This window comes from Buceros rhinoceros, unplaced genomic scaffold (assembly GCF_000710305.1).
Source record: "Buceros rhinoceros silvestris isolate BGI_N320 unplaced genomic scaffold, ASM71030v1 scaffold14026, whole genome shotgun sequence".
NCBI classification, from domain to species: Eukaryota; Metazoa; Chordata; class Aves; order Bucerotiformes; family Bucerotidae; genus Buceros; species Buceros rhinoceros.
In genome coordinates, this window is record NW_010415890.1 from 18,201 (window position 1) to 32,981 (window position 14,781).

Sequence of the window (14,781 nt, forward strand, 5' to 3'; positions counted from 1 at the left end):
TCTCTGCTCCAGCCTCAACACCCCCAACTCTCTCCCCTGGCCTCCCAGCAGAGGGCTTCCACCCTGCCAGCATTGCTGGGGCCTCCTCTGGCCCCGCTCCAGCAGCTCCGTGTCTCTGCTGTGCTGAGGAGCCCAGAGCTGGACCCAGCCCTGCAGGCGGGTCTCCCCAGAGTGGGGCAGAGGGTCAGGATCCCCTCCCTTGAGCTGCTGCCCACGCTGCTGGGGCTGAGCCCAGCACACAGGTGGCTTCTGAGCAGTGAGCATCCGTTGCCGGCTCCTGTCCAGGTTTACCCACCTCAGCATCCCCAAGTCCTTCTCCATGGGGCTGCTCTCCATCCCTTCATCCCCATCCTGAGCTGATAGCAGGGGTTGTCTCTACCCAGGTGCAAGACCTTGCCCTTGGCCTTGTTGAACCTCATGATGTTCACGTGGACCCACTTCTTCAGCTTGTCCAGGTCTCTCTGGTTGGATTCTGCCCCTCAGGCGTGTTGCCTGCACCACTGAGCTTGGTATAATCTGCAAACATGCTTAGGGTGTCCTCAATCGCACTGTCTATGTCATTGATGAAGATATTAAACAACTCTGGACCCTGTACAGATCCCTGAGGGACACCACTCATCACTGATCTCCATGTTGTAGTGATGTTTATAATAGATGTGGGATGATAACAGATAGTAAAAACATACTAGGATTTGAAGATCCTCAGATCATAAATGGCCCATTACTGTTTCTCAATGTGATTTATACTCAAGTGCTTCTGAAAATGAGAGTTAGTAAAAAGGAGCTTAAAAAGGCTGTCTAGTTCTGCTGGGTTTTGTTTAGTTTTAATGTGGTGGCAGGGAGGCATCTAATAGTGTATATCTAATTCCATACAAATTTTGGGGGTATTTCAAAGGCTTTTTAAACCGTAACACCAAAAAAGTTTGGGGAAACAGTATTTTGTGAGTGTTTTTTTCCCATGGAGTGTGTAGCCCAATGGCTGCTAACCACGGTTACTGCCTGCCATTCCTTATAGCTGGCCTTCCCTGGCAAGAGGCTGCCATGATCAGCAGCAGTTTTGGAGCCTCTAGCAGGATTGAGAGCTTTAGTAGTAATATTTTACAAGAATCCAACATTACTGGAAAATCCATCTTTCTAAAGCAGCACTATGATGGCTCTCTGTTCCTGCTCTAATCTGGATGTTGCCTGCACTTACCACAACTGAGGACATGTCAGACATTCAATTTCTCATGCGTTCTGGTGTCGAATATAATCTCATTACTGTATTTCAACTGGATCTTCTGCTGCACAAGGCACAGTGCCAGTCATGGTGTACTTTGCGTACCCAAAGTCCTCTTCTCCAGGAAATCCTGTTAAAAAACGCTGGTTTGACATTTGCCTCCTTGAACACCTATGAAAAATGTTCTTCTTCAACTGGAAACGGGAAAGGGAGCAGGAGGATGTGTGTCAGTCACTGAAACAGTACAAAAAATCTTCTAAATATCATAGAATCACAGGATGGTTTGGATTGGAAGAGGCCTTAAAGATCACCTAGTCCAACCCCCTGCCATGGGCAGGCACTTGCTCTACTAAACCAGGTTGCTCAACCTTGAGTACTTGCAGGGATGGGGCATGTAAGTCAGGGTAGACATGGAGCAGGATGCAGAAGAAACTTCCTCAGCTCAAAAGGGAAAAAAATATTCTCACATGATTGAAGGAAAGAAGAAAGGAAAGAGTTTCTGAAAAGAAGTCACCTGTTGCTGTAAAGGAAGAAGGTACCAAGTCAACACAATGAGTCTGCAGTGGCACATTTTTGACATTGACATGCCATGGCTACCACGCAGGCAGTGGCATGTCCTCACCAGGAATTTTTCACACTCGTTTTATGTAAAATCTCTGAAGAAAACTGCTGGGATTTCACATCCCCTTTAATTTATTAATTAACTGGGGGAAGGCAGGCTGAATCCCTCACCCCTCTCACCAGACTGCCCTTCAAGACCAAGCATCTACTTGCAGCAGGTAGTAATGTATCCCAGGTTGCACAGGGAAAACTCCTGGAGGGTGAGGTCATGTGAGAAACAGGTTCCTGGTGGCTTCCGGTCTCTGAATTGCTCGCGCTCCACCTTCCAAAGGCCCATGGACATACAACTTCTCTTGAAATAGTGGATGCAGCTGCCGAAGCATCCGCAGTGTTTCCAAACCACTCTACCACACTGCGTCGCTGATGCCTTGGGAACCCTTGGCATCACATTTTTGCCACAATTGTGATGTGCGAAGTCAGACGTGTGCAGATGATGGACATGCACTTCAGGGCGCTGGCTTGCCAGACCCTCTAAGGGCTGAAATCACTGCTGTTAGGTGGAAGTTTCAAGCTTTTCCTGCTTGTAGGGCCTAAAGAGATCTCACCATTGGGCTTACCAAGGGAGAGCATTCACCATTCCTGCGGGACTTCGGTGCTTGGCTTCATTTCACGAGTCCATTTTGTTCTCTGCATCCCAGCTGAGGGCTCCCAGCCGTTGGGTTGAATTGGTGAAGCAGTCTCTCTTCCCCTCACCCCCATAGGGAAGAATCCTGTGAAAGGGGTATCTCCAACCAAAGAACTGTGTGAGAGTCTCTGGTACCTGGGTCATACTGAGTTGGGAAAGTAGAAAATATCCACAGGTTTGAATATTAGTTAACTTTGCTAAAAATGCTTTTGCCTGCCTTTGAGTTGCTCAAAGCTCTAGGTAAACAGAGGAAACGAAGTGTTACGTCCCGCCCTTGCTCACCAGCGCTCTTTTGCACTTGAAGAATGCAAGGCTTAGGCAGAGGGTCTTATCACTTGACGCCTCATTGTTTGGGACAAGATAAAGAGGAGAAGACTATTGTCTCTACAGCCATGAGGGAGGATGTCGTTTAACTGGATCTGAGTCATGGATACAAAAAGATAACGACTAGCCCTCCCTGAACTGCGCATGCTTAATAGACTGTTGAATATTACTTTCTCCTCCCAGGGGAGGCATAAGTCCGAGTTAATGAGACATGCGATGCATGACGTTGTGTGACCTGTAACATGCAAGAAGACTGCACATGTGCAAAGGGGAGGAGACCTAATTTACATCAGGAGCGGGAGAGTCTAATACATATGTACCAGGCGGTTGAGCAATCCTTTGAATATGTACGTTTTACTGCTTTAAATAAGAGGCCAAAGCTACGGTGTGGTGTGCAAGCCTCCTTAAGGGTACGTGACCCTCGCTGCACCCAACTCTATAGAGCTGAAATCACAATAAACATACCTGTTTCACAATCTATTTTGATTGCGGAGATTTTCCACGCATCAATACCACAGCCCAGAGGACATAGGGCTGTGCAGAGCCACGAATGCACACCCCAGCTTGGACTTGGCAGCAGAGCGATTCTTTGAATGAGGTCCCCCAGGTACCATCTTTGTGCTGCACAGACCAAAGCATCCATCATTGCAGGAGAGTCTTTCCTCTCTTCGCTCCTCTTGGGATGCTCTGAGGTCTTGGACAGCCAGCATTTTGCCACATGCCCACGGTTTCAAGGATTTACCCCTCTGTTTCTGCCACTGTTGGGGAGATCTGAGCAGCACCCAGTGCCTTGTTCAAATAAAAAGTATGTTCTTACTCGTGCTCATAATTGTGAGATCTGCATCCACAAAGACTTTGGCTTCAGCAGGTCTTACAGCCTTGGTGACTCTGAGCTCAAGTTTTCAGTTTTTACTGAAGGATTATTATTTACAAGAAAAGTTCAGGGAGGCTGTACCTTGATCTTACCTGTTTTTTTCCATCTTTGCAGACATAAGTGCTCATCGGCTGGCTCACAAAAGCTTTCTTTGTTTAATTCTCATTAGGTCATGCAGCTGTTAGGCAAGATAGAGACTTCCAACTCTGCTCAAAGCTCGAATTTAAAGACAGTCCAGGGAGATCAACACCATGAATTGCAACTTCTAGATTTCAAGTAGGTGATGGAGTGTTTTTCATTGTGATAATTCACCCTGAATGCTTTAGTGTGATGAAAAGGTTGCCATGAAACAGCAGAACCCATTATTAACATCTGTTCAAAACACTGAGAGAAGATTAATGAAGATCTATCACATAAAATAATGAAAATACATAATGAAAGTATATTGCCTCACGAGCTAATTGTTAAAATGAGGCACTAAATGCCACCCTGCGTGAAGACAGGTATGAAAACAATTAACTTTACATGCTGAAAAGGGAGGTACCAAATACAAAGACACTATTATCGTTCTAATCTGGGCCAATTTGTGACTTGCCATGTGTGCAGAACAGGACATTGTCTTTATGCACTGGCGCTGTCTGCCCATTTCTGAGGCAGCCGCCTGGGGCAGCAGTGCTGCTGATGAAGAAAGGTGGTCACCGGGCTGAAGTAGCTGCACGGCCTCTTGTCCCTAAGGATTTGTGATTTATTTGTTTCTTTCTTACCTAGTGTTCTTGTCCTGTTCTAGCTGCAGAAGTATTTTTAGATGCCATTTTAATCACAATGAGTTTTAGAGAGGAGGGAGCTCCAGGGAAGGATGTAATGAACAACTGTATCTGGTATCCATATCCAGAACAAAGCAAACTGCATAGCAGAGAAAGTACAAATAACTGAAAATCTAATTATAACAATCCTGCTATAACGATATTTCAATGGCAATAGTCCCACTCCTTAAAATGGTGAAGCATTTGAATAAAGATTTACTGTAATTAAGATTTTATCTGAATTGTATTCAAAAGTAAAAATACGTTAGAACTTTAAAGAGAAGAAAGTCCTTCTGGAGGGAAAAGGTAACAGAACTGGGTGAATGGGGAAATAACGTCTAAAGTGGGCAATGAATTAAAACTGTCAAAAGGGAGGGAGGAACAGGGAGACAGGGAGCGGCGAATGGTGGAGATCAAGATGATGTCAAAGGGACAAGAAATTAAATCAAAATAAGAGGTAAAGAAAAAGAGAACTATGCCAGAAAAGATAGAAACTGGAAAACTGAATCGAAGTAAATGCTGAGTTTCTCAAAGTTGATGAGATGTTACAGAAATTGTCATCAGGAATAGTAAGCCTGAGAAGCGGTGGCTTTCAAGACACTGAGATTGTGTATTTAACGTAAGTTCCAAAATACTTATTTACTAAACATTGAGATTTTATTCCAATTAATATAAAATTTAATTAAACCAGCATGCCCTTTGGGGAATGTCTGTCTCCTTTTATACCGCTCCTCTAAAAGCCTAACAGATTTATGTATTCTTCTTATAGACTTGAAATAAATTTAACTTCTGGAACAGACTGTAGCTTCCACATAAAACTTGGCATGTGTATATCAGCTTTTAAGCCCAGAGTTACCTTGTCAGTTGACATGCAGATGTCTGGGACTAAGTCATCACTGACTGCGGGCTGGCAGTTTTATTGTAAAAGTACAAACTGATATTGTTACTGGAAAAGGAATGAATTTTAAATGTATTTCAGGATTTCAAAAGAGTTGTACCTTGCTCAGAAATTTGGCCCTTCTCAGTGTTTATCTCTTGGGGTTGGTTAGGTTGAAGTAGCTGTGTTTTGACTGCACAGACTCGATTCCACTGCAAATGGATCTATTTTCACATGTAAAAAGTTGTTGCAGCTCTTCTTACTAAATATCCACAAATTATTAATATTTCAGGGCTTTGCTGGGCCAAAGAGTATGGGTAATCGCCTGCCTCTGAAGCTTCACTCCTGCTAAATGTGTTTTTGTAAGCTCTGTGAAAGAGGGATGTTAGACAAAGGAAGTTTAAAATAAAATATGGTAGAGTATTATTGTAAGAACTCATTAATGTTATAAAACATCATTAATAATAATTGTATTATCAATCAATCATCATCTTGTCCCTGTCAAGCACGTCCCTTGAGACGAGCCCCAGCCACCCTCATCCTCCTCAGCAGAGCCACACACCAGCTGTTGTTTGCAGGATTTGCATCACAAAGAGACAATTGTGGTCATTTGGTTTGAACCACAGAGGCCACGTAACCTCACGTGATTGTGAGTGTGGTTCATGGCAATCATTTTCAGTATTTGCTAAATAACTTCATAAAAAGTCAATTATTTCTGTCGTTCTTCCCAAAGCAAAGTTCACTAAACATTTTCTAAGTTGCCTAAACACAGTCTCAACTAATTAATTTTTAGGTTGAAATATTTCCTTCTTCTCCCTTTTCCAACTCTGGAAACGAAGCAAAGTCAAATGCCAGCTGCCAGCTGCTTGAAGTCTGGTTTTGAGCCTTTGAACAAAGCTGACCTTCAAGTCTGCCATTCATGGTTAATGCATCTTCACCCATTAAGTGTTATTCCCCAGATTTGTTCAGTAATCTTAACACAAATGACAGCGTGAGGCCTTTGGTGGCAGCCAGAGCTGTGACTCCCGTTATGACCAGCCTGTCCACTGATCCTTGGGTGGAAAGATCCTGCAGGCGTCAACAAGGACCTTAGAGCAGGCAGCCATGGCTTCCATGGAGAGCTGTCTCCATCCAGAGAGGGGTTGGATGGCAATTCTTGTTATTCTAGACAAGTGTGAGGTCTGAGAGAAGCTCTTGGCTCCTTCTTGTCCTGTGCTCAGGTTGGACAGGTTGTTTTAACACATTCACAGTGACCGCTGGTGGTAATTATCACTTCGTCAGGCTGATACAGTGCTATTATCAGTTACTGGTTATAAAACCCACTTTCACTCACTCTTTTGAAAAGCAAGAATGAATGTTAGATGTGTCCCAAGCATTAGGTCTTGTTATGAAATCCTGCTCCTTGCTTGTTGGTTTGAACCCCAGCTGGGGCCTAAATACATTTCAAGTGATCAGGCCGGCGTTAGACATTAATAATCACATTAAAATTTTTTGTGACACTCCTACAGTCAGGTCATAAGCATGAAAATTTGTATGTGTGTCTGCAGCTTGGACTTTACTTCACCTCTTGTCACGGTTCATGCTGTAGTTTACGTGTTGCAACCTAAGAAAAGCAAAATCTAAACCATTCTGTTCCCTTTAACTTGACATTTTGGCAACTTGACCCCAGCAGCGTTGTTCATCCCTCTTACCCGCGGTTCCCTGTCTCTCCGGGGTTCTGGCTCTGTTCCCTTTGGGTGGGCTTTCACATTTCTATCCAACTGCTGCCTCAAAGGCAACTCTGCACTCTCTTATAAACTTCTTTTATCCTTATGAGCTTAATTTTCAGCCCACACAGGATTTCGCGGCTCTCCCCAGTGCCCAGCAGTGCAATGTTCAGTAGTGGAGTTTCTTCATCCACTTTCAATAGAGTTAAATCAAATGGGAAATTAACATTTTTGAGCCCACAGATATTTTCCTGAAGTAGATCATATTTTGGCACGTAGGTACAGCCTTAAAGGTAAGTATTAATAAAATAATTGAGCTTAGGGCTTGTTAGGTAGCTATTGGGGTGATTTAAACAATTTACTCAAGTGACTCAAGACTCCCCCGTAACACTGACTAAACCATAGTCCTGTTACTAAAATAATAACCATAATTTTAGGCTGACGAGCATTCTAAGTGACTTCAGGGATCAGATACAGACTCATCGGAAGTGGACAGAAGTGCAGTTGTCACGATCTGAAGAAGATCAAGCCCAGCATAGGCATCAGCTGCTTAACTCGGTGAAGGAAAGACTGGTAAGACTTTCCGGGATGACACTGGGGTGAACTCCAGCCCTCCTAGGACTGGGAGCAAGAAGCTCCCATCATCTTGATCCTTGCACAAAACCCCCAGTATCTAACACAAAACCGAGTGCCTCAGGACATGGCCAGCAAAATGAGGAGTTATGGAAATAATGTGTTCATAGATTCATTTATTTTGGAAGGGATATTGGGAAGTCATAAGGTTCAACCTCTTAATCAAACAGGGGCAACGGCAAATTAGGGCTTAAGCCACATCCACGTGATTTTTGTTTCCAAGAATGGAGCTCCTACAATGCTCTGGTCATCCTAAGAAATAAAGTCTCCCCTGATTATGTTGCCACTTCATACCTGTGTGACCGAGATGTACCCGACAATGACGTTCTCCTGTCCCAGACTGCGTTGGTAGCACCACTGAACACCACCCAGTTCCATTCATTATCAAGCTCCAAAAAGGAAGGGATCGTATGTGCCAGTTCTGCCTGGTTTTGGTCACAGACAAGCCCCCACCATCCTGTGGCCGGAGGATGCAGTGTCTTTCAGTTCCACAGCCGCACTTAGTACTTGGCATGGGACCAATGCCTTCCAATTAATTCCTTCATGGCTTTTAAAGCTCTTCCTCTTGCTGTGCGCAGTTCATTCCACTTCAGAGCTCAAAACCAATCGAAACATGATGGAGGCGGCTGATCAAAGACCAGATTCAGAAGCTGCTGGGAACTAATATGTTCCCGATCTTTAATCTCCAATTATTCTACCTGATTATGATCTCTCATACTCCAACCAACACTTAGTGTGGCCAGAAAGATATTATAAACATTTCTGACTTGTCAGCGCTATCTCAAAGTTACCGTTTGAATGTTCGTCCTCCACTAATATTTTTTATAATTAGTTTTTGCACACAATGTATGTTGTTACTCTCCCTTAAGGGAGTACAAGGGAGTTACTCTTAAGGGAGACTGATGTGCCGAAATATACAGCATTAACAGGAGTTAGAGCTTTCAAACATACTTAAATAGGTTGAAATTTTCTGTGTAGACATACATGTACACAGAGGCATGGTGGTCCTCTGTATGTCATCTCAGTGGAAGCACAGCTCAGTCCCTGGGCACTGGAGGAAACCTCAGTGTGAACAGGGAGCTGATGGGTCTGGCAGGCTATGTGCAGAGCAGCAGCTCGGTTGTTCCTGGAGCTGACTCATTCATCAGCTACCTGCAGTACACGGCAATATTTGTAAGGTCGGAGCGTGTTCCACCACCATGCTAAACTCTGTTTAGGTTCAAACAGCTCTGCCAGGTTTGCAAACATCTTCCTTGGGAGGCAGAGCTGTTGTCTGGGGCCCACAAGACTCCCTTGGCTGCAATGGACAAAGAAGCTCAGAGGATTTTGACCATACTGACGAGATTTGGAGTTGACCAGTGGGCTCAGTGCAACTTGAAGACCAAGGAAGGGGTGGGCAGCTGCACAGCTCAGGTTTGAGCATGCCTCTGAGGAGAGAGAACTGCCTCCAAGAGCTGTGAGGAGCTCAGAAGAGGGAGAGTACTGCTTGCCACCCCTTGGTTAGTCAGCTCTTCCGGGGCTCAGCCTCCCTGTCCCTGCCAGCAGCTGAGCTGGGTTCACACCACAGCGTTGCACCCCTTGGGCTGGAAAGGTTCAGCTTGAAACAGGCATGTAAAAGTAACCTGAAATGGGTTGTTTGAGTTGCCAGCCTTGCAAAATGTGACAACAAATCACTGTATTTAAATGAATAAATGAATAAAAAAAAAAATCGAAAAAGCACCTTTGTCCTGGACCAGCCCCAGCTCCCTTGGGTTACTGGGAAAGAGAGGACTGACACACCCTCTGCGGTGCCAGACCTTGCCTGCATTTATCATGTCCTGTCACATATGGGGTTAGGAAGCAAGACTAGTTTGACCAGATGGTTGGCAGGAGGCGGGTTATCTTGGCCATACATGAAGTGTCTTATCATAAACCTGTGTTATGTGTTTAAAGGAAAGAGCAGAAGAAAGAGTCGAAGAAAAGCTCCTTCTTCTGTCACTAAAACTAGAACAAATGGGTAAACCACAGGAATACGAAAAGCAGCTGAACCAGATGAAAAGTGATGAAAAAAACCTGCATGCGAGAATCACCAGATTGGAAAGTCAGATCTGGAGGGAACTTGAGGAAATCCAGAATGAATACAGATCAGGTGAGGATGGGCTTTCATGTGATGTATTTCTAAAATAAATTTCCACAGTAACTTGCTGCTCCAGAAAATACTTTCCAGTAAAGACTGAAGACATTAAAATGACTATTTCTCTCTCCCAAACCCCATATACAGAGGTGTATGGGTCAGCCCACTTGTCTTCGCCAACAGCTATCATGACACTGGCACACAGGTTGCTTCCTCTTCCTAAGAGGCTCAAGGTAAGGCCATTTAAAGGGCAATTTCACAACCTTTTTTCCAGATTTTATAGAGCACCTCTTTCTCCTGTTAGCAAGGTCCCTACCCTTCTTTGGCAGGCATGAGTTTGCACAGATCCTGCTGCCGAGATCCTGTTTCATGGTTTTGTACCATTTCCATCCTTTACTCCCTATTCTCAACCAAGAGCAGGTGGAAAAAGAGGAGCTGGGAGGCGTTGGGAGGAGTTACTGCTACCCAACACAGACTATACGTTGTGCAAGCGAAGAGGGAAGCAAATCCCATCGCTGGATACAGGGCAACTGCTTCATATGGGGATAGTTGCAGTCATGAATTTCACAGAGCATGAGCTACTTTACCAACCTGAGATGATTCTGGCTGTCTTGGCAGCAATTAGAATGGTTCTCACCCGGCACTAAGCACGTGGCCTTCACAAGGAAGATTTTACCCACTCTAACCTATCCTGTGTCACTCAAATCTAATCTATTGTCATACCCTCCACTTGCAGCTAAACATGGAAACACAGTAGGCACATCAGGCGATCCAAAAAAACATCTCAGCCCTCCCTCTCAGGGAACAGATGGCTGAAAATCATTACACAAAGGCTCCACATCTTACATGTTCTCACTTGAAACTCAAGCATCTGGTTCTCATCTTCCAAGATGTCTGTGATCGAGGACCCCAGCTCTTTAATTCAGCTCCAGCTGCAACCCACCCACAAGCCTAGCTCCAAGGCAGTAGCAAACCAAGCTCTAAATTAGCTGAGGTCTTCTTGGAGCTCAACACGGGAAGGCTTGGCTGTCTACAAGATCATCCCAGTGAGCGCAGACTGCGTCTCAAAGGAAGTCATGGCTAAGAAATTTTGGAATAAAAGATTCTGGTGCTGAAAGGTGAGAGTTATTCACTTCAGATTCCTGCCTGCAGAAATTAATGACAGCAGAGATCTGTTCATACCGAACTTTGGCCATGCTTGTGTTCAAATTCAGGTCCAAGAATTGGTCTTTCGCATGGAAGGGGGCTGGACCCCACCAAAAAAGGAAAAGAGGCCACTGAGGAGGTGTGGAGGAGCGCAAAGGGTGCAGAGGCACCCTCTGGGCTGCCTCAGCAGCTGTTGGTGTTTCAGCATCTTGGAAATCAGAGACGTGTCTGGAATTGGTGAAATTCTAAGCACTATGCGGTCATTTCTTGAAAACTATCTAGACTCCAGCAGTGATAAAACAACCCCGTATTGAACAACCCTTCCAAAAAACAAAAAACCCCAAAACCCATGTCATCAACTGCCATGTTACAACAAACACTTTAAGAAAAAACAAAAAGAAGAATTAATTTTAACCCACTGTGAGGCCACCTGCTTGCTCACAAGTTAACACCCACATGACACGCTGGACATGTGTAAAACACTACGAGGTTTTTATTTGGGAGTTACTGCAATCTGGGAACACCAAGGTGAGACCAGCTGACAATTCTATTTCTCCAATCTTTACTGACAATATTTGGCTCTACAGTGGTCAAAAAAACGTGCATCAGGTGCTCTGTAGCTCTGCTTTGTAAAAAAGTGTGTCTGTGCACCCCGTCTTTCTTCTTATACACCTGTATATGGATGCACAAACACTCAGCCAGTGAAGCCACGCTACCGTTTTCCCAGAGGCACACAATAGAACAGTATCCATCGCAGATGAAGTGTAATTCTTGTTTACAGTTGCTACAACTCAGGGAGTTGTAGAGAATGACCTCACTATCCGACAGGCAGATTGCAGAGCAATGGTGTCAGTGTCTGGTGGGAACACAGAGTGTTTGACTCGAAATGAGGACTGCAGGCTTGTAAAATCCCAACCAACCAAAAACTTCAAAGGCCAGTGGAAGAACAACATGCTTTAGGGCTAGTGATATCCTTGGTTTTAAAGACAGACACAATATATCACCATGTAGAGAGACCTGGGCAAGCTGGAGAAGTGGGTGCATGTGAACATCATGAGGTTCAACAAGGGCAAGGGCAAGGTCTTGCACCTGGGTAGGGACAACCCCCACTATCAGCTCAGGATGGGGATGAAGGGATGGAGAGCAGCCCCATGGAGAAGGACTTGGGGGTGCTGGGGGGTAAACCTGGACAGGAGCCGGCAACGGATGCTCACTGCTCAGAAGCCACCTGTGTGCTGGGCTCAGCCCCAGCAGTGTGGGCAGCAGCTCGAGGGAGGGGATCCTGACCCTCTGCCCCACTCTGGGGAGCCCCCCGTGGGGGGCTGGGTCCAGCTCTGGGCTCCTCAGCACAGCAGAGACACGGAGCTGCTGGAGCGGGGCCAGAGGAGGCCACAGCAGTGACCCGAGGGTGGAACCCCTCTGCTGGGAGGACAGGGGAGAGAGTTGGGGGTGTTCAGCCTGGAGCAGAGAGGGACTGTTGGGACAGGGCAAGGGCTGATGGGTTCACCTGACGGAGGGAGATTGAGACCAGAGAGAAGGCAGAAATTTTTTGCTGTGAAGGTTGCCCGGAGAGGTGGTATTCCTGGCATCATTGCAGGTGGTGGCAGGTTGGCCCTTGGGTCTCTGAGCAACCTGCTCTGGTTGCAGATGTCCCTGCTCCCGGCAGGGGGTTGAACTGAATGAGCTTTGAAGGTTCTTTCACACCCAAACCAGTCTGTGAATCGGTGATTCTGTGATTCTATTTCTTCACCCCAGACCCCAAATCTGATGTTAACTGCAATTCACCACTATGCACAATCATGCTTGATACTTTTGAGTGTGTTGGAAGATGCGATTCCTACAGCAAGGAGCTTGCAATCCAAGCTTCTAATGCACGTCCATGGTATTCAATAAAATGATGAAGCAGACTGGATTTATTGTGCTTTGTATTCAACATGGGTCAGAAACCTTTTCAAAGAAAAATGAGAATCTTTTAACCTATTGGAAGCAACTGATATTTAATTAATTTTTCCTACTATTCTACCAGGATTCCAATCCATTCATGAGTCTCTGGAGCTGCTCAAACAAATACAGAACACAAAGCTGAAACTTGAAAAAAAGAAAATTCAGAAAGACATGAAAAAGGTACAATGAAAGTGACCTCCCAAAAGACTGAACACCAAGAGCAAGCCTTGTCCCTCCTGCGGGTGCTCTCTATGGGGAGAAGAAGTGAGTTAAAGGAAGAAGCAGCCTTTAGACGCATGTGGTTTTGTTTTCTCCTGTCCCTGTAGGATGTTGTTGCTAGTTATGATATTGTGCAGCCATAAAAATAACTCCTCTGTTACACCAACAGTCATCTTCACACCAATTTTACCATAGAGTGCTTCACCATTGAAGAAAATTGAAAATTTAAGGATTGACTTAAAATTTTGCCAGTAGATTTCATATTGAAGTATTTGTAGTATTTAAAGGGCTTGAATAAAAGTAGTCCTCCTTTATTAAATGTGGTATTATTATCATCATCATTCTTATTATCATCACCATAAGCTGTGTTGGTTTTAGATGGATATAACTATTGAGATCGGGTCTAGTAACTTCCAGCTGCAGTGATGAAAACTAGTATCAGAATATCTGTGAATGATGTGTGATTTGGAGCTATTATAAGTTACTGGATGATTAAAAACAACCAATAAATTGGGTACAGGTGACAAAATGCAAGCTGATTATTAGCAGCTGCATTACTAAAAAGGTTTATTTCTCACCTTCTCTGATTGAATAAAAGCTAGTGGTGGTTCATAGTGGTGTTTAACTGACATTGCGGATTTTGTTTTGCTTCAAAAATCAAGAAAATCAATCTGGAAATGAGGAGGAAAACTCTGAAAGTAGGCAAAAGAAACATCAGGACAACTTGCCAACAGAAGGTAATAGGAGTTCTTCCGCAGGGAGGCCAAAAAAGAAAGTCACAAGGCAATAGGAACCTGAATTTCTACCATCCGTTTGTATCCACAAAGCCCAGAGAATAAAATTCAAGAGGGCTCAGATAATTCTCCCTCCGTGATCTTTATCTCAGGTCTGTTGTGCTTTTTGCTCTATGGAAAGGCAGGTTTCTCAAGCCATGGATTTCAGGTGGTTTCTCCGAGAATTCAGCTGAAACCCAACCAATGAAGTTAGTAGGGAACGACACTTCAGCAATTGATCACCTTGCTCCTGTAGGCAGGGACTTTGGTATGTTGAAACTCTCTCTGGTGAGTAAAACACCATAGAAATCACCCAAATCTTGTAAAAGACAAAGAACAGCCACCAAAGTCACAGGTGACCTGCCTCTGTTTTGTTTGAGGCCAGCTCTTCTTGCCCATGCGGCTGGTGAACCAGCAGTTCCTGTGGCTCAGCGGTTTTGATACCCCAACAAAGCACCCTGGATACTACGGTTCTCAGTAACTCCGGGAGAGCCAAAAGAGCCAATCAGTAACAATGTTACTGATGAATATTGATGTTTCTACAAGCTCATGGTTTAAAAAAAAAAAAGAAAAGAAAAGAAAAGAAAAAAAGAAAGAGAAAAATGTCAGGACCACCTTCAGAGTCTAACCCTGAAACAGAGAAGACAGAAGTATTGCTTTATTTTCCTTCCTTCCTGCCTTCGTTCTTTCCTTCCTTCCTTCCTTCCTTCCTTCCTTCCTGCCTTCCTGCCTGCCTGCCTTCCTGCCTGCCTTCCTGCCTTCTTTCCTTCCTGCCTTCCTGCCTTCCTTCCTTCATTCTTTCCTGCCTTCCTGCCTTCCTTCCTTCCTGCCTGCATTCCTTCCTGCCTTCCTGCCTTCCTTCCTGCCTTCCTTCCTTCCTGCCTTCCTGCCTTCCTGCCTTCCT

General features: G+C 44.8%; 1 protein-coding gene across 1 annotated transcript in view; it reads left to right on the forward strand.

The window, feature by feature from the left end:
* FAM81B (family with sequence similarity 81, member B) overlaps positions 1–13,074 on the forward strand; it is a gene marked incomplete at its 5' end in the record, with an annotated part of 23,015 nt that extends 9,941 nt beyond the window's left edge. The window contains 4 exons of the mRNA XM_010137590.1: positions 3,833–3,939; positions 7,487–7,622; positions 9,615–9,810; positions 12,968–13,074. Of these exons, the coding sequence (XP_010135892.1) occupies positions 3,833–3,939; positions 7,487–7,622; positions 9,615–9,810; positions 12,968–13,074 (546 nt within the window). The remainder of the gene's footprint in view (positions 1–3,832; positions 3,940–7,486; positions 7,623–9,614; positions 9,811–12,967) is intronic.
* Positions 13,075–14,781: the final 1,707 nt, after the last annotated feature.